Raw genomic sequence first — 19,354 nt, forward strand, 5'->3', positions numbered from 1 at the left:
TCCCATTGATTTGAGTGCTTCAAAATTCAAGTACCCAAATTGCATGTGCCAACACCATAATTCATTTTGCACTTTAGCCTTCAAACACTTTGCATCAATTGCCTTAAGATTCAGAGAGAATAATCTATTATTTGTCAAATGTACTTTAGAAATTAGAATTCCACTTGAATCTCTAATCTAAAAATGCATATTTTTCATGTGGATATCATATCCCTTTTCAAGAAGTTGGCCCAAACTCAAAATATTAATTTTCAGTTTTGGGACATAATAAACATCTTGAATTTACTTGTGGCCACTATCTTTATAGGAGATCATCATACCTATTCCTTCGATTTGAATCTTTGAGGCATCTCCAAAGGATACATTACTTCTCACCATTTTATTTATCTCCATAAATTATCTTTGCATCTACACATATGATTACTTGCTCTATTGTCCAAATACCACGAGCTAGAATCATCCTTGTCTTCTTCCTTGAGCGTCTGTAACAATGTTGACTCATCCTTTTCTTTCTTGTCGTCAACAAGGTTAGTTTTCTCTTCAATATTTCTATAATATTTCGAAGAGTAATGGCCAAATTTATGACAATTATTACATTTAATTTTTGATTTGTCATACCTATGTCCATTATTTTCTTGATAGTAGCCACGTCTTCTTCCTCCTCTTTGTCCACAACCACGACCTCTGAATTTTTGGTGGATTTTAACTTTATTGTTGAATTTGTTAATATTACTTCTTCCTCTTCCATGACCGCCATGGTTTCTTCCTCATCCATTCTCTCGATAGCTTTTTTCACCTCCATAATACTTAAAGGATGCCTAAGTTATAAGAAGTTTCACCAGTGACACTTCTTGTCTCCTTTTGATCTTTTCTTCGTGGGCCTGTAAAGAACCCTTCAATTGCTCCACCGTCATAGAATCTAAATTTTTAGACTCCTCAATAACACACACCACAAAATCAAATTTATGTGTTAAAGTGCGAAGAATCTTTTCTACCATACAAATATCTCCCATGTTGTAACGACCCAGCCAGTCGTTTTGAGTGTATTAGCCCCGATCCACTATTGATTGCTCCCTCTATTTCATTCTATGGTTACGTGACTTACCGGGATGTTTGGTTTTGGTTTCAGGTGAGTTTCAGAGTGAAATGGGACACATAATCTCTAAATTAGAAGTTTAAGTAGTAAGCATTGACCGTAGTTTGATTTGGAGGTCCATAGGTCATTTCGGCGCTAATTGGCGAAAGTTGGAAGGTTGGAAGATTTTTGGAAAGTTTGTCCGGGAGTGAACTTTTTGATATCGGGGCCGGATTCTGATTCCGAAAGTTGGAGTAAGTCCGTAATATCATTTATGACTTGTGTGCAAAATTTGAGGTCAATTGGACTTGATTTGGTAGGGTTTGATATCAATCGGAGGGGTTGGCCGCAGGTGCGGACTCACACGTGCGAGCGAGGGAATGCAAAGGCGGAGAAGGCAGCCCAGGCCAGGGCTCGCAGGTGTGGAAAAGATTCCGCAGATGCGGCATCGCTTTTGCAGTGGGGAGATACGAAGGAGCGACTGTGGTCGTAGGTACGACACATTTTGTCGCAGGCACGCACGCGCAGGTGCGGCCAATGGCTCGTAAAAGTGGACTCTGTGGACTTAAGTGAAATCCACATATGCAATGATTTTACGCAGGTACGGAGCCGCAGATGCGGCAGTAAGGTCGCAGGTGCGACATAACTAGGCAGAAAAGGGGAAAATCGAGGGTTTGATTTCATTTTTATTTTGGGACTTTTAGAGCTCGGATAGAGGCGAGATTTTGAGTGGTTTTCAGAGGAAGCATTTGGGTAAGGATTCTTGACCCATTTTTGATTAATTCCCATGAATCTACTATTAATAATACTTTTTAATTATGGTTTTGGAGTTTAAAATTGAGGGAAAAGTGTAGAAGTTCTTAGACCAAGTTTTTGGATTTTGAAAGGCTAAATGAGGTCGGATTTGGATAATTCTTGTATGGTTGGACTCGATATCGAATGGGTGTTCGGATTTTATAATTTTTGCCGGGTTCCGAGATGTGGGCTCGGGTCGATCTTTTGGAGCAAATTTTCAATTCTTAGCTAATATCATTATTTTATTATTTAAATTAGTTTCCTATACTTATATTATAGCATGAAATTATTTTGGCTAGATTTGAGCCGTTCAGAGTTGGAAAATCGAGGGAAAAGCCTTATAATTGATTGATTGAGCGTGGTTTGAGGTAAGTGACATGCCTAACATTTTGTGTGGGAAATTCCCCTTAGGATTTGGTATTTTGGTGATAGTTTGTGATATGTGAAGGCCGTGTACGCACGACTGTGTACACGGGCTAAATGTTGCAATTCTATTTTTTGCTACGTAGTTTCCTTTTCATGCCTTAATTGAGTTACTTTAGCACGTTATAGTCATCATGTTTAGCCAAATTTCACATGTCTACTTGTCTTATCTCCTATTTGTAACTTGTATCACATGTTTAGTTGAATTACTTGCTTGTCTTGATTTCCGTATTCATTACTTAACTGTGGAAATTCTTTACTTTAAATTGCTATCCTTGAAATATCATTTATTTAATTGTTGTGTTTTGGCTTTCGTGTTATTGTTGAGGTGATTGTGTGGTTGTTTGCACGAGGTTTCTACCGTACGGTTGTTATTGTTTACACGAGGTTTCTGCCGTGCGGTTGTTATTGTTGCACGAGGTTTCAGTCATGCCGTTGTGATTATTGATATGCATGCGGTGATATAAGGTCTGGGTGTTCAAACACATGCGGTGAGATAAGGTGGGCTTGATACACGTGGCTAGTAGGGGAACTACTAGAAGCCATGCAGTGTAATAAGGTGGGCTAAAATGCGGGATGCTATTTCGGGAAAATGATTTTCAAAAACCAAATATAAAGGCTCCCGCGGTGATATAAGGAAAGAATGTGATTTGTTTTTAAGATTTGAGACTACGAGGCGGTACCTCGGAAGTGCCCCTATTGATATTCTTTATTTGCTGTATTGTTTGGTTCTTGTTTTCCTTAACATGAAAAATTCTTGTTTTCCTTTTCTGTTGTATTAGCTTTTCCTTGATTCCGTGTTGTTATTTCCCGTAGATTCTTTATTGTTCACTTCCATGTCATTTTCATTATATCATATTATCTCTGCCTTATTTCTTATTATCTCCAGTAGGGCCTTGACTCGATCTCATCACTACTTTACCGAGGTTAGGCTTGGCACTTACTGGGTACCGTTATGGTGTACACATAATATGCTTCTGCACATCATTTTGTGCAGATCTAGGTACATCCTATCAGCCTTGGTATTAGTGCACTGTGTTGCTGCTTGTAGACTTCAAGGTACACCCGCCCGCATCCGCAGGCCTTGAAGTCCCCTTCTACCCTGTTTTCCTTATTTCTTTATGTTTTTATAGACAATGATGTTTAGGATTGTTCAGCATTGTATCTAGAGCTTGTGACTTATATCTCACCGGGTTTTGGGAAATTGTACGTAATGAGCTTATACTCTATTGATGAAATTGATGAAGTTTTGAAATTTTATGTTTTCATTTGATGTTTTTGCATGTTGTTAGGATTAACTAGTCTTAGAGACTAGGTGCCGTCACGACATCCTACAGAGGGAATTTGGGTCGTGACAAGTTGGTATTAGAGCTCTAGGTTCATGGGTGTTATGAGTCACAAGCAAGTTTAGTAGAGTCTCGCGGATCGGTACAGAGACGTCTATACTTATCTCCGGGAGGCTATGGAACTGTTAGGAAATACTTCACTTCTTTGATCCCATATCGTGCGAAATCTTTGACTTAGGATTCTAAATTTTTGTCTTTCTATTCTCTCACTGATGGTGAGGACACGCACAACTGGATTAGATGACCAGACACCCGCACCCCCTACTAGAGCTGCGAGAGGCCGAGGCCGGGCTAGAGGCCAAAGACGTCCACGTGGTGTAGCCGGTAGCCTCAGTTTAGCCCGAGGTTAGGGTAGCAGCTTCTGAGGAGGAGCAACTCAGGCTCGAGAGGTACAAGAAGTACCACCCTCCTACTTTCAGTGGCTTGGCGTCAGAGGATGCCCGGGGTTTTCTTGAGGAGTGCCACCGTATCCTCCGTACTATGGGTATTACAGATTCTAGTGGGGTTGCTTTCACTATGCTCCAGCTTAGGGGAGCGACTCATCAGTGGTGGCGAGCATATGAGTTAGGTAGTCCATCGAGGCAGCTTCACTCACTTAGACTCAGTTCTCAAATATGTTCTTGAGGGAGTATGTTCCCCAAAGTCTCAGAGATACATGGCGTGTAGAGTTTGAGCAGTTACACCAGGGTTCTATGACCGTGTCATAGTATGTGGTCCAGTTCAGTGATTTGGCTAGGCATGCACCAGCCTTGGCTGCTACTATTAAAGAGCGGGTCCGTCGATTTATTGAGGGGCTCAACCCCAGTATCAGGTTAAGCATGGCCCGATAGTTGGAGATAGACATGGTATACCAGCAGGTAGTGGGGATAGCTAGGAGATTGAAGGGTATGTTGACTCGGGGGAGAGAGGAGAGGGAGGCCAAGAGGTCTCGAGAGCCTGGCACATATAGTGGTACCCGTGCCCCAGCTGCAGCTCGTCATGGTAAGGGTTATGTGAGTCGCCCTGTTCATTCAGCACTTCCAGCGGTATTCCGGCCACTCCTAGGCCTCAGGCTCCCAATTATTCACCGCCATTATCTAGTGCACCTCCTGCACGAGGTGCTTTCAGCGGTCAATCTAACCGATCAGGCCCGAGGCAACCACAACAACCACCTCCTCCGAGAGCTTCTTTTGAGTGTGGTGACATAGTTTGAACCTATAGCCACCATAATGAACCTATGTACATTTGAAGCAGCGATTTTAATTAGTCCGATGACATCCATACCCAAAGCAGAGAAGGGCTAGGGTGAACTCATTGCATTGAGTTCGTTGGGCGTCACTCGTATCATATCAGCATGTATCTGGCATTGGTGACACTTTTGAACATAATTGATGCAATTTGTTTCCATAGTCATCCAGAAATATCCTGCTCTTAATATCTTCTTGGATAGAATGAAACCATTTATGTGGGGTCCGCAAGTTCCGGTATGTATTTCCTCAAGCAATCTAGACGCCTCCTTGGCATCGACGCATCGCAACAATCCCAAGTTAGGAGTCCTTCTATACAGAATTCCTCCGCTTTGAAAGAAATGGTTGGCCAATCTTCGAAGCGTGCGATTCTAAGTGTGTGTAGCGTGCTCTGGATATTCTCCATTTTCCAAGTATTCCTTGATGTCGTGGAACCACATATTTTCGTCAATCTCTTCTTCAACATGAGCACAATAAGCTGGTTGCTTATAAATTCCTATTGCGACATGATCGATGAAATTCTTGTCTGGGTTTTGTATCATGGAGGATAAAGTGGCTAATGCATCTGCAAACTCATTCTGAATCCTTGGAACATGCTTGAACTCTATCTTTGTGAATTCTTTGATCAGCTCTTGTACGCAGTGCAAGAATGGCAATATTCTGGTGTTCTTCATAACCCATTCTCCTAGAACTTGGTGCACTAATAGATCTGAATCTCCGATTACCAGCAACTCCTGAACGTTCATGTTAATGGCCAACCTGAGTCCAAGGATGCAGGCTGTTGGTGCACAAAATACTGAGTTTTGCGAATATTGGATAGTGTTGACCAGTTTCTGACACTAAGACAACTCTGATACCCACTCCTTTGAAGTTTACTACTCCGTCGAAGAACATCCTCCAACCATCGTATGCCTTGGTAATATTTTATCCTACAAACGATACCTCCTCATCGGGAAAATACGTTTTCAATGGTTTGTATTCTCCGTCTACGTGATATTTTGCCAAGTGATCCGCCAATGCTTGCCCTTTGACTGTCTTCTGAGTTACATAGACGATGTCGAAGTCACTCAGTAATATCTGCCACTTTGCTAACTTACCCGTAGGCATGGGTTTCTGAAAGATGTATTTTAGCAGATCCATCCTCGATATGAGATATGTAGTGTACGCACCAAAATAATGCCTCAACTTCTGGGCTATCCATGTCAGAGCACAGCAGGTGCATTCCAATAAAGCATACCGGGCTTCATAATGCATGAACTTCTTGCTCAGATAATATATCGCATGCTCCTCCTTTCCAGTTTTATCATGTTATCCTAGAACACAACCAAAGGCCCCATCCAACACAGACAGATAAAGCAGCAGGGATCTTCCTAGTTCTGGTGGGACCAACACGGGCGATTTGGATAAATACTCTTTGATTTTGTCGAAGGCTTTCTGGCATTCTTCAATCCAACTTGTTGCAGCATCTTTCCTTAGCATTCTGAAGATTGGATCACATATCACCGTCGATTGTGCTATAAAACGGTTGATAAAATTGAGGCGCCCTAGAATACTCATCATATCTTTTTTATTCTTTGGAGGTGGCAAGTCCTGGATAGCTTTGATTTTTGACGGGTTTAACTCAATACCTCGGCGACTGACGATGAAACCTAATAATTTTCCAGCAGGGACTCCGAAGGTGCATTTTGCAGGGTTCAACTTCAAGTTGTATTTTTGAAGTCGATCGAAAAATTTCTTCAGGTCTGCTATGTGATCCGAACTCCTTTTAGATTTGATGATAACATCGTCCACATACACCTCTATTTCCTTGTGTATCATGTCATGGAAGATAGTCATCATGGCCCTCATATAGGTGGCCCCAATATTCTTCAAACCAAACGGCATTATTTTATAGAAATATATTCCCCATGGTGTGATAAAGGCGGTCTTTTCGGCACCCTCTTCATCCATCCAAATATGGTGGTATCATGCGAAGCAATCCACAAAGGATTGAAGTTCATGCTTAGCGCAGTTGTCAATCAGTATGTGTATGTTAGGCAGCGGGAAATCATCCTTAGGACTTGCTCTGTTCAGATCTCGGTAATTGACGCATACTCTAACCTTCCCACCTTTCTTTGGAATTGGCACAATGTTGGCTAACGAGGTCAGGTATTTGTCCACTCGGAGAACCTTAGCTTTGATTTGCTTGGTGATATCCTCTTTTATCTTTAAACTCATATCTGGCTTGAACTTTTTGAGCTTCTTATTTACTGGTGTACATTGATGGGTTGCTTTTGACCTACTATGGATGTGCTCAAACCAGTCATATCGTCGTAGGACTATGCAAAGATATCCTCATACTCCTTTAGGAATTTGATATACCCTTCTTTCTCTAACGGTGATAGATGAATGCTTATACGAGTTTCTTTGACTGTTTCAGAATCCCCTAAGTAAACAGCCTCAGTTTCTTCCAGATTAGACTTCAATTTGTTTTCAAAGTTCTCTACTTCTTTGACAATTTCCTCAGGTATTATATCATCTTCCAGATCTTCCAAATCACTGTCCTTATGTTGCATAGTTTCATTACATGTCACAGTTGTAGGCTCATAGGGATATGTAATAATTATGCTGAAAAGAATGTAGAAAGATAATAATAAATATGAAAAGCAGTAATTCATTAAAACTTTAAAATGTCAATAAGTACGACTCGATGGATCGAGTAATTATTTCAAAACAAATTACTGAAAATGTCTTAAATGCTCAGAACTATGTGAAAGTAATTCATGCTAATTTTCCAGGCTACCCAGGAACTCGATAAGCCCGGGACGATGCAACGGTCTAGTTTTTGAGAACAACTCCCTTTTCCATCTTCTGAATGGTAAAGTCTTCCTCCTCCCCCTCCTTAACAATTGCAATGTAGTCCATGTTTTCTTTATCTAGAAACAGCTTCGTCATGCCGGCTAAAACCTCATCTTCCTCATATCCCCATATCATGTCAGCCTGGTGGAATATCTGGTGTAGCGGTGGTTCGAGTTGTTCCAGTGGATAATAAGGAGCACGCCATGGCGGTGGCCAATCCTGATATTCTTGCAATGCATATTCATATCCGAGTCCAAAGGTCATGCCATGGTACTGTGGATGTACCGGTTTGGTGATCCCCTAAAGCTTTTTGCCAAGACCCTTGCCTGGTTCATATCCCGTCCACAACAATGCTTTCTATCGTCTCGCTCCACCATCGGTCTTTTTCAATTGCATTCACCCATTCAATGCGGTGATATGTTTCTCCGCTTAACTTCCTCCTGTTTTCGATGACTAGAATGGTCTGCTTGGTGTAGATGGGGTTGCTTCCATCCTAGTGCAGAGTTGAAGCCACTGTCCCGGCTGCATGTATCCATGGCCGTACCAATAATAGATTGTAAGTAGCAGATATATCTAGCACTTGGAACTCAACATCAAACCAAGTTGGACCCATCTGTAGATCGAGGTTGATCTCTCCGATAGTGGCTCTCTGAGATCCATCGAACGCTTTCACATTCATGCTTCCCATTCGTATCTCGTGCAGGCCTTTACCCAATCTCTTTAGAGTAGTCAGTGGGCATATGTTCAGACTCGAACCTCCATCTATCAAGACCTTGGTGATGAACTTATCCTCGAATTGCACTGTGACGTGCAACGCCCTATTGTGACTCAATCCTTTTGATGGTAACTCGTCTTCGGGGAAAGTGATTTTGTGGTTCTCCAGTACCTGTCCGACCATGTTAGCCATCTCTCCACTAGTGATGCCGACGGGTACATAAGCTTTACTTCACACCTTTATCAAAGCATTCTTGTGCGCGTCTGAGTTTTGCAACAGTGATAAGATGGATATCTGAGCAGGAATCTTGTTCAGATGGTCAACAACGGAGTACTCCCTTGCTTGTATCTTCCTCCAGATATCGTCAGTGCCAATATCAACAACAGGCGGCTTAGATGCAGCTTTCTTACTTGTTCCTCCCATATTCTCAGGTGTGTAAACTCTGCCAGTCCTAGTCATACCTTGCGCGACACATGTTTCTTCCATTTTGGCTTTTCCCTTTCTCCTTGCTTCCGCAACATAATCCCACGGGATGGCATCAGACTCATAAGATGGTGTGGGAGTTACCATTACAGTGAAATGCATAGCTATCTCAACTTCAAATGGCACCTAGGTTTGTACGACAACTGGTGTGAGGGTGACTAGAGATGTTTTAGGAGCGTCTCCATCTCGAATGAGTCCAATGGAACCTTCCTGATCCCACTCTTCATCAGTTTCTATCACGTTCACTCCCTCACCTCTGTGATCCGGGAGAGGGTTGTTGCGAACATTTGGTGCAACTTCCTTTGCTTGTATAACCTTAGTGTCGATCGGCGTCTGAATCTATTCTTTCAACGTGCGACACTCCTCAATGGTATGACCCTTTATGTCTGAATGATAAGCACGTGTTTTGTTGGGGTTGATCCATTGAGAGGGATTTTTCACAACAACAACAGAAATAGGGGTGACGTAACCAGCGACCTTCGGTCCCTCATATAGTTGGGCTATTTCTTCAGCAATTGGGGTGTATTGTCTAGGTGGTCTGCGGACGAAATTTGGAGGTGAATGGTAATATGAAGGTTGAGTGTTGTAGGCATGGTAGGTGGTGGCAGGGTATTGGTATTTAGGTTGTGAAGGTTGATATGTGGGTGGAGGTGTTTGGTATGTGAGGGGAGACTTAGGGCCCTGGGCTACCATCACGGCACCCACTTCTTTCTTCTTTGAGATACCTCCTGATTGCAAGGATTTATTCGTGGCTTGCAGCGTCTCAAAATTAGTTACCATCCCGCTCTTGATTCCTTCTTATATTCTTTCCCCTAACTTGATGATGTCGGAGAACTTGTGATTTTCGATGACCATCAACCTTTCGTAATACTGCGGATCTTGAGCCCTAACAAAGAACTTGTTCATTTGTTCTTCTTCAAGTGCTGGCTTTACCTTTGCGGCCTCTGATCTCCAACGAGTAGCATACTCGTGGAAGGTTTCTGTCGGCTTCTTTTTGAGGTTTTGAATGTAGAAAACATCTGGCACATTTTTAGTGTTGAACCTGAATTTATCCATGAAATCTGATGCCATACTCACCCAATTAACCCACTTCTTTGGGTTTTGACTGATATACCAAGATAAAGCATCTCCTGTAAGGCTTCGCATGAACAGTTTCATGCAGATTTGTTCATTCTTACCAACTCCAACAAGATTGTCGCTGGAGGTTTGTTCATGCACATTCGGATTACCAGTACCATCGAACATTTCGAACTTGGGAGGTTTGTAACCCTTCGGCAGTTCCACATCCGACTGAATACACGGGTCCTCATAGTTTAGACGTTCAACGCCTTTCCCACCTTCAACACTCTGGACTCTTCCTGTGAGCTTCTTAAGTTCCTCTGCCATATTTCTAATGAGCAGGTCCTTCTTAGTTGGTTCAGGTATGTATAGGGTTTGCTGCGGGGTATGGAGTAAGGTTTCCACATATATCGGATTGCTTTGATGAGTTCTTGGAACTTGGGTATACGGGTGGTCGTTGGTCAAGTTTTTGTGATCGGTTGTAGGTTGTGGTGCATTTTGGGGAGTGTGATAAGTGGTGATTTGCGGGTATTGAGGTTGATGATGGTGGTGTTATTGGGGGGTTGGCATTGGTGGCGGGTTAAGGTTCTAGAGAGGTGCGAGATTATGATACTAGTGTTTTGCGGGAGGGTTCAGAACTATGGGTGGTGGATTTTGATTTTGTGCGTTTTGTGGTGGTGTTTGGTTCTGGAAAGTAGGGTTTTGCTGGTTGATGTCGGGAACGTTGAGAGTAAGAGAGAGGTTTGCCAGATTTCGGACCTGTTCACGCTCGCCCAATAATTTAAGGTTTTTCTGCTCTAAACGTAAACCAACATATTCTGCCCCGGAGTGCTTCTACCATCTGAAGTTTTAACATTTTTTGCCATAGTAGTATTATCTTTCCGGATACCACTTAAATCATCCATTTTCCCTTTGCCCTTGATTTTGCCTTTTGGGTCGCTAGGTGGAGGAGGTGGTGGAGGACCTCTAGATCTACTGTGGTATGCTGATGATGCCAGTATACACGAACCAACCTTTTAGAATTGGAAAAATCAGAAAAAAAGAAAAACAAAAGGTAACCAAGTCAGTAAGGTGAAATAAAAGAGTGTTCGCAATATTTAAACATGTTTCACAAAGTCATACAATAATTCGCGTCCTAATTTGGGGACCTCATTGTGCCTGAGGTAAGCCTAAGCGACACATAAACTTGGAGAAAATTGGTGCTTCATTTCATTAATGCGAAAATGAGCCAAAACAATCTTTTACTAAATCGACAATAATAAAATAAAGTTATTAATGGCATTTAGCCTTATTACATCGATATCTAATCTAAGCTAGAAAGCAGTAAAGAACATCATCTCCTAATCTACTTGGTCCCTGAAGGACCTTCTCCATGCTTGGCTCTCTTGATCCCATCAATTATATTTCCCAGATCGCGCATATCCATCAATAAGTAAGCTTTTTCCATCTTTCCTCCTTCATCGTCGTCCACGTCTTGATAATCCGAAAGTCTTTTTCTCATCTTCCCTTCTAGCTCCATCAGTTCTTGTTCCAGGTATTCCAATCTTTTCGTTGACTTAGTGGAAATCTCCTTCCATTCCCTTATCACCTCCATATTCACTTAGTGCTGTTCCAGACGTTTAGCCTCGGACTCTAACACTTTTTCGCGTAGCATCTTGTACTTCACCTGTGCCTCAGCCACTTCATCTATGATCCTATCCTTTAGGTTGACTCCTAGTTTGACATCCCCAGCTACGTCGTCTTCCAGCCATGATAGATAGTAGTACATATGACCGGCGTAATACCTGTTTGGCTCAATAGTTTCTCTTTCCACAACGATCTTTTGGTTCCACATGTGTTGCGCTTCGAACTTGAACGAGATGACATCTCCCTTGAAATCTGCCTTGTACTGGACCATGTTGGAAACCCTAGGTATGACTTGTTTTCTTCCTACTTGTCTCATTACCCTTATAGGAGCTTAAGGGTAGATACCTCGTAGCCCGATCAGTACCAAATGAGTAGTCCCCCTTGACCTGATGATGAACTCACTACTAGGAAACTATTCAAACATCCAATGCACTTGCTCGTCTGTCAGATTACTGAAGAAACACACCCAACTTACAGTATTTCCAGGCTTTGCAAACTTGTCTGGAGTAAACGTCATTTTCTTTCGGTGATGGTTGGTTATGTAGTCATATAGTGGCTTCGCAGAAGCTGTTGACAATACTCACCCCTGTGAAAGTGTTCCAGCAGCCAGACTTGTAGTAATAGATTGCAACCCTCTAAGTGGCCGAACCCACGCTTACACCGATCTAGAACATGGTACATCTCAGCTAAGATCCTTGGTATGATAGTATAAGTTTGTCCTTCGATACCATCCATTAAGGTCCTGGCGACCATGGCTAAGTGAGTATGCATTCTCGCCCCTTTTATTGGAAAGATCAACAACCCCAGGAAGCAGACAATGAAAACATAAATTCGGCGATGCACCCATCCTAAAGAAGTAATGCCTAGTTCATCATGATGAAGACGATATAACTTTCTATGCCCATAACGCTTGTAAAGAAACTCAAAAGGGATGTTTGATTTCTTCAGACAGAGCAGTTCATCATTCTTCTTGAAACCCAACATTTTCAAAAAACTGTGGGAGTGAGATTCTCTGGTACTAGAAGTCCCGGACTATCCTATGGTAACCTGGTGAAACCCCCTATTTTTTCTCGGAGAGGAGCCATTTCTATATCGCCGAACCGAAAAATATCTAGTTTTCGTCCCCCTCGTTTTCCTATTTGGTTGAATGTTCAGCAAAGATGGTAGGTCACCAAGTACTCTCCTCATATGATTCTTGTCACAAGGCGCAAGGTCTTTCCACTAGTCAAGTAGCAGAGGCGGGATATTCTGGACCATACCCAACCTGGGGATTTCGTGCTTCATTTTCTGCAAACAAACAAAGGTTAGCCCTTTTCCCCTTCAAATTTGACTACTTACGCAATAATGATCAACACGTTGGCACATTTTCTCCAAGTAATGCACATAATATGATAGTGTCCATTGGGACTGTGGAAATCCCGTCGGACTTTGGACAAGGCTCATCTTAGCAGGTTGTTTCGTTAACAACGCTTCAACCCGTACTAGGTTTAGCATGATGCATGTACATTTCAAATTGGAGTAGGGTTTCTAGAGGGGTCTAGAGTGGTACTCCTAAATGGGCGACTTGAGAACAATCTTAGTAGAGTAGTTTTAGCATAAAGAATGACAATATAAGTTCATAACAAGTGAAAGACTAGCATGTGCAACATTAGCAGAATTGAGGAGGCATATCACTTAGATCAACATGGCAAGCATACATGCTTAGTTTCAGAACAACAAGATTATAGTAAAGCATGAATTAGCCTAAAAGAGACTCAAAACTAAGAATTTAAGGCATGAAGGTCTAACAAGTTATAGTCAGAGAATGGCAAGTAAACAAGTAAGTAGGCATGGTTTATAATAGTCGATAAGAATCCTAATTACAAAGATTTCTAAGTCCAAAGATCATGGTAGGAAGATATATCAATCTTAAGGTTATAGGATAGACAAACTTCAAAACTTAAGCAAGTCATAATGATAAAACAAAGTTTATTGGGGTTTAACTAGAAACCTGGGCAATACTAAAGAATGCAGGATTTACCAAATGCCAAATTAGCAATATGTTAGGCTAAAACATTGAGACAGTAATGGACACATAAGGTTCATGTAAGCAGAAGAGCAGTAGATCATGCATGAAGGATTCATTTAGAAAGAAATTTTCTCAAACAAATTCTGAGAAGGAGATAACATCCTTTAGAATGCAGGAATCCAAGGCAAAACATGAGGAAAGGCTTTTGAAGAATAGCTAGTAATCAGAATAGCATAAAAGGCTAAGAATAATCATAAATCTTTCAATTGCGCACATATAACATGCATGAAACTCAGAATTCAAGTAGGTTCAGACATTAAAAAAAACACAGGGGTGCAGGATAATGATAATACAAACATGAATACGAACAGAGACACGCTATATCATATTGGTTCACAAAAGACTGACTGACATGGATGCAGGTAAAAGAGAGAAAAATAGCAAGAGTCACATTACTCACCAATTTGCAGAATTAACGAGCTAGTAAGGTAGAGATTAAGAGTCAACAACTTGCTTATCATTAACACGGAAAGAACAGTAGAAACCTCCAAAATTCTCAGTGCGTTAGAGTTTCCAAGGGCTCCAGGTGAACCTCGAGCAATGCTCGCACTGAGAGAGGTCGTATAATTGGATTTCGGTGGTCTTGGCTTCCAGCCGGCCAAGAGCTCGAATTTTAGAATAGTATAGGACTTAGTGAGAGTAAGAATATAGTGCTTAAGGTCCGTCCTAGGAGATTTGGGGAAGGGTTTATATAGTAGAAGATATTGAAAGAACAAACATGGAAAACAATCAATTAAGTGAGAATAAGGAAAGAAAATATCACATGCAAATCAAAAGCAGTAAAGGAAATTGAGAGTCTCAAACCCTAGTTATGGTTTAATCGTCTGAAAATCAATCCAAAAGTACAAATCGTTCTTCGTTGTGCGTATATAGACTAAATAACGCCCAAAAATTAAAGATTCGAGCCGTTCCAGTTCGATCTCGAAAGTGATACTTGCCAAACTTAGGCTAGTACCTAAGTAACACCATAAACGGGAGACCAATGATGAGAGAAGATTAATAAGGTAAGTGTATCATAGGCAGATCCCATCTCTAGGTTGGAATCGAAGAGGAATTAAGTAGTAGAGACTAGGGTATGTAAAGAAAAAGAGAGGAGTAGAGAGAGTAGAGGCGGCGAAGATGAGAGAATGGGGTCTAGGGTTTGGGTTATGGGGGATATAAGGAGAATAGGGGAATTATTATGGGTCGCTGATCATTTGAGATCAACGGCCAGGATCGAAAGGGAATGTGGCGGGTTGTTTAAATGGGCCGCGATCGGGTTATTTAAAAGAGGGTAGTTTGGTTTGGGCTGAGGCGTTATTGGGCTAAGGTGTGGTGTCTGGGCTGCCAATTAATCCAAAAAATGGCATGTTTTGGGCCAGCTTTTAAAAATAAAAAAATTAAGGAAAACAAAATTAATAAAATATCTGAATAAGTGTAGAAAATATTATTTAAGAAAATAAATATTTTAAAATAATAGCTGAAGGTTGTAAACATAATTTTGACTTTGAATAAATTAATAAAATGCAAAATATAGGCTACTATCGCAAAAATGTGTAAATAGCACAAACAATGTAAATGAAATTATATAAAATGAAATAAAATATTGTAAAGTATATATGTGATTGTAAATAATAAATTTGGATGATTTAGTATTCAAAAAACAATTTAAAAGGGTAATTAATACATATTTAAATAATTTAAATGCAAGCAAAATCGATTTTAAAGTTTTAATAATTATGAATAATTATAGAAAATACTTGTATGACTCTTGTAACTTGGTGATGGTGCATGAGTGATATTTTAAAAGCATATATGATCTTTATAAAAATATGAGGGCAAAATTGGGTATCAATAGCTACCCTTCTTTACCTGGGAATGATGAAAGAGTTATCGGGTAAAGAAAATGATGACTAATTTTGTCCGAAGTGAGTGAGGAATGACGTGTTTTGAAAAATGGGGGCCGAACCCTGGTTCTTGAGTTGCCTACATATCCCTGGTGTTAAGCGAATCAGGATGTGTGTAGTTCTGGGTCCAACGACGAACGAAGACGATGGGGTTGTTATAAGAGTAGTCGTATGTTTCGGAAAAGATCTTTTGGATGCAATATTGTCATGAGTAACATATGATTTCAGGTGGAGATTTTGATGAGAATTTGAATATTACAGATGTATAAGGCAAATATTTGAACGGAGATGGAACAAAGGGTAATCAATTGCTGATTATCGGTTACGAAGGATGTGAATGTTGTGAACGGAAACCGGAGCAAGAATTGCTCTTGTTTGTATAACGGTTACCCCTTGAGTTACCTACAAAACTTAAAACACGATGCACACGAATATATATGGGTTATTGCGACAATTTAAACATGATGCAAATTCTCTTTGGGCTGTGAAGGTCACCTTCGGACGGTGAGGATGATGTCCTTAGACCATGACGTCCTGGGCCATGAAGTGTATGACAAGGGATTTGCCGACCATGGAATGGTGTCCTCGGGCCATAAAGATGGTGCCTCTGGACCATGACACCTTTGAATAATGATATGCAATTTCGAGAGATCCTCCGGCCATTGCATTATGTCTTCGGGCTACGCGGATGATGCCCTCAGACTATGACACCTTCGAAAAATATGGCGATGTTTCAGCCCATGAGATGCAAAGATGCGGCGATATCGATCGTGTGATAGAGGAAACATATAAATGCTTAGTCATAGGTAAGAACGAGACGAGACAAGGTTTAGTCTTGTATGAGATGAGGGCAGTGCTTAGCCCGATGCAAAGTGCGGATACAATGTTTAGTCTCATGCAAGGAAAGGCAATTTCTAGCATTATGTAACAATGAAGGCAATGCTCAGCCTCGTACAAAGAATGGAGAAAATGCTTAGTCTCTGGCAAGGAAAGCCAATGGTTAGCCATATGCAATAATTGAGGCAATGCTTAGCCTCATGCAAGAAATGGAGACAGTGTTTAGTCTTATGCAAGGAAAGGCAATGCGTAGCCTTATGCAATAATGGAGACAATGCTTAGTCTCTGGCAAGGAAATGCAATGCTTAGCCTTATTCAATAATGGAGGCAATGCTAAGCCTCATGAAAGTAATGGTGATAGTGTTTAGTCTTATGTAAGGAAAGGCAATGCTTAGCCTTATGCAATAATGGAGGCAATGATTAGCCTCGTGCAAGGAAAGGCAATGCTTAGACTTATGCAATAATGGAGTCAATGCTTAGTCTCATGCAATAAATGGAGACAATGTTTAGTCTCATGCAAGGAAAGGCAATCCTTAGCCTTATGCAATAATGGAAGCATTGCTTAGCCTCATGCAAGGAATGGAGGCGGTGTTTTGTCTCATGTAAAGAAAGGCAGTGCTTAGCCTTGTGCAATGTGGAGACAATGCTTAGCCTCATGTAAAGAATGGAGACAGTGTTTAGTCTCATGAAAAGAAAGGCAGAACTTAGCCTTATACAATGTGGAGACAGTGCGTAGTCTCATGCAATAAATGGAGACAGTGTTTAGTCTCATGCAATGAAAGGCAATACTTAGTCTTATGCAATGTGGAGGCAGTGCTTAGCCCTATGCAAGAAAAGCAATGACTGAATGTGAGATAATAAAGCATTTCTTAGCTTGATGTGTTTGCGTTTGGCGATCTTTATCGTTGTGAAGATAGTGATCTTGCATTGTGCATGTATTTGCGGATGTTCCTGTTATGTTCATTGTGCTTGCATCCAAAGAAAAATCATGAGTTTTCCGGGGGAAAGGTTGGTTCATGCTCTCTATTTCTTGCTTCACCTTTTCTTTTGTCCGAAGTCCCTACTTGAGTTACCCCGAGTAACGTCTGGCTGCTATAGAAATAAAACTTTTGAAAAACATGCGTTTGACAAATTATTTATGAAAAATATAGTTGTTTGATATATGTGATAATGCACGAGAGCAAATAATTTGTTGAATTGATGATTGTGACACGCTTTTGAGACATTGCAACCTCCTTGACTCGGAATTTTGAGGATCCTCCTCAAAATTGTGCCCCAGTTTAAGTGCATACTTCTTGCGATATATTCCTTGGCGATTCTAAACATGATGAGGTCAGGTAAACTCGAGATCCTACCCCAGTTTCTAACCATAGGGGGAATGAAGATTTTATTGTGATGTGACCGAACCCACATGGCTGCCTACATATTCCCTCTTAAACAGGAATCAGGTCAAGCATAGTTCAGTTACATCAAATAGAAAGTGCGAACATAGTCTTAAACATAGTATCTCTTGACTGCGTCCAAATTGATGGGTTTTGGCCAAATCTCTCTGTCCATTTCTTCAAGTATAAGTGCTCCTCCTGTTAATACTCGATGAACCATGTAAGGGCTGTTACACCCTATATTTTCGTATGTAAAAATGCGTCGTAAGCAAACTAATGTAGGACAAAAAAATGAGATAATATTTAAAAGTATATAAAGTAAGTTAATCATGTTACCTCTGAGGTTACAAATATTGAAGATCATGAACAACAAGTACAAAGAGGGTTGGACAGTTCAGAAGCTAAAGCAATTAAATAAAATAATGTTTCATCGAAAGTCGACAAGTTGGGAATGTTATAACATGTACCTTTGGGGTGAGACTAGGGTGATTAACATGATAAAGAGATTATGTTATGATTTATATTAGTCGTATTACATCCGTGTGTTATGTTTTTAAGTCAAGCGAGTTGTGGAACAAAAGTCGATGAAAGTCATCACAAGTTACATTCATAAGTTTTACTGAAACTTTGGGTCAAATGTAACTGCAATTTTCTCCCAATATACTTAGAGTTATGGTGTGTTCCACACATCAAATTAAATATCTATGAGTCTATTTTCCAACGCATTAAACCATTTGTCAATACGACATCGGAGTAGAGAGATATGTGCATTTTTGCGATACTGCGCAAGCTGCTAGGTGACAAGTAGGTGTGTCACCTACTTGCTTAAATGAAAGCCCAAAAATGGGCCATTTCGGGTCGTCCAAAGAGGCCTTTTAAGGGCCTATTTTCTTCATATATTAGACTTAAAATAGAGCATAATAACCAGACATAAGCTCTGCAAAGAATCCTCCCAAAACTTTCCCACAAACCCTAATTGATTTTCTCTCCCTTTCAAGTTCCAATTGGAGGTAAAACTTAGAGTTTGAAGAACCAAGATAGGAGCTGAGTTATCCAACAAATAAGGTGAGTTTACTGCTCTCTTTCATCCATTTTTTCTTCTGTAAATTCATGGTAAGTCGTTCTATACTTGTAAGAACTCACGGGATGGTGATCGGAAGCCGTGAGTTCGAGTTATTCACTTGTAGCGGACTGTTTTGTGGACTGTTTTGTGTTGCTGTTGGGCTGCGTGTTTTATTACTATTTTGTGGAGTTTTGGAGGAGGAAGGGGGTTTATAAACACCATATAAATGTAGGGTGGTTGGCTGGTCGTTCGTCATAACATTTTCGGGTCGTTTGACACTACTACGGTGGTCGTTTTGTGTACGAAGAGATTGGGGTGTGTTGGGCTGTTTTGTAGTATTTGATGGTGTATATAGGGCTGGAAAATGATGTATATATGTTGTTATTGTTCTGTCCTTGTATTGTTGGTGTTATCTTGAAGTTGGAGGAAGGGCATATTATAGGGGAGATGCTGCCCGTTTTAATACAAAATAGGTTTGTCGTTCGTTGTGCGATAGTTGTACCTTTCGTAACTTAACGATAGTATTATTATC

General features: G+C 40.8%; 1 protein-coding gene across 1 annotated transcript; it reads right to left on the reverse strand.

Moving 5' to 3' along the window:
* Positions 1-8,196: 8,196 nt before the first annotated feature.
* LOC138906160 (uncharacterized) lies at positions 8,197-8,610 on the reverse strand. The gene has a single exon (XM_070194685.1). It carries the CDS (start codon positions 8,608-8,610, stop codon positions 8,197-8,199), a length of 414 nt encoding a protein of 137 aa, XP_070050786.1.
* Between the last annotated feature and the right edge of the window lie 10,744 nt (positions 8,611-19,354).

This window comes from Nicotiana tomentosiformis, chromosome 2 (assembly GCF_000390325.3).
Source record: "Nicotiana tomentosiformis chromosome 2, ASM39032v3, whole genome shotgun sequence".
In the NCBI taxonomy this organism is placed as follows: Eukaryota; Viridiplantae; Streptophyta; class Magnoliopsida; order Solanales; family Solanaceae; genus Nicotiana; species Nicotiana tomentosiformis.

Bases quoted from the DNA above. Each gene is read 5' to 3' on its own strand.
- LOC138906160 (XM_070194685.1), bottom strand. From the start codon at position 8,610: ATGGCTAACATGGTCGGACAGGTACTGGAGAACCACAAAATCACTTTC.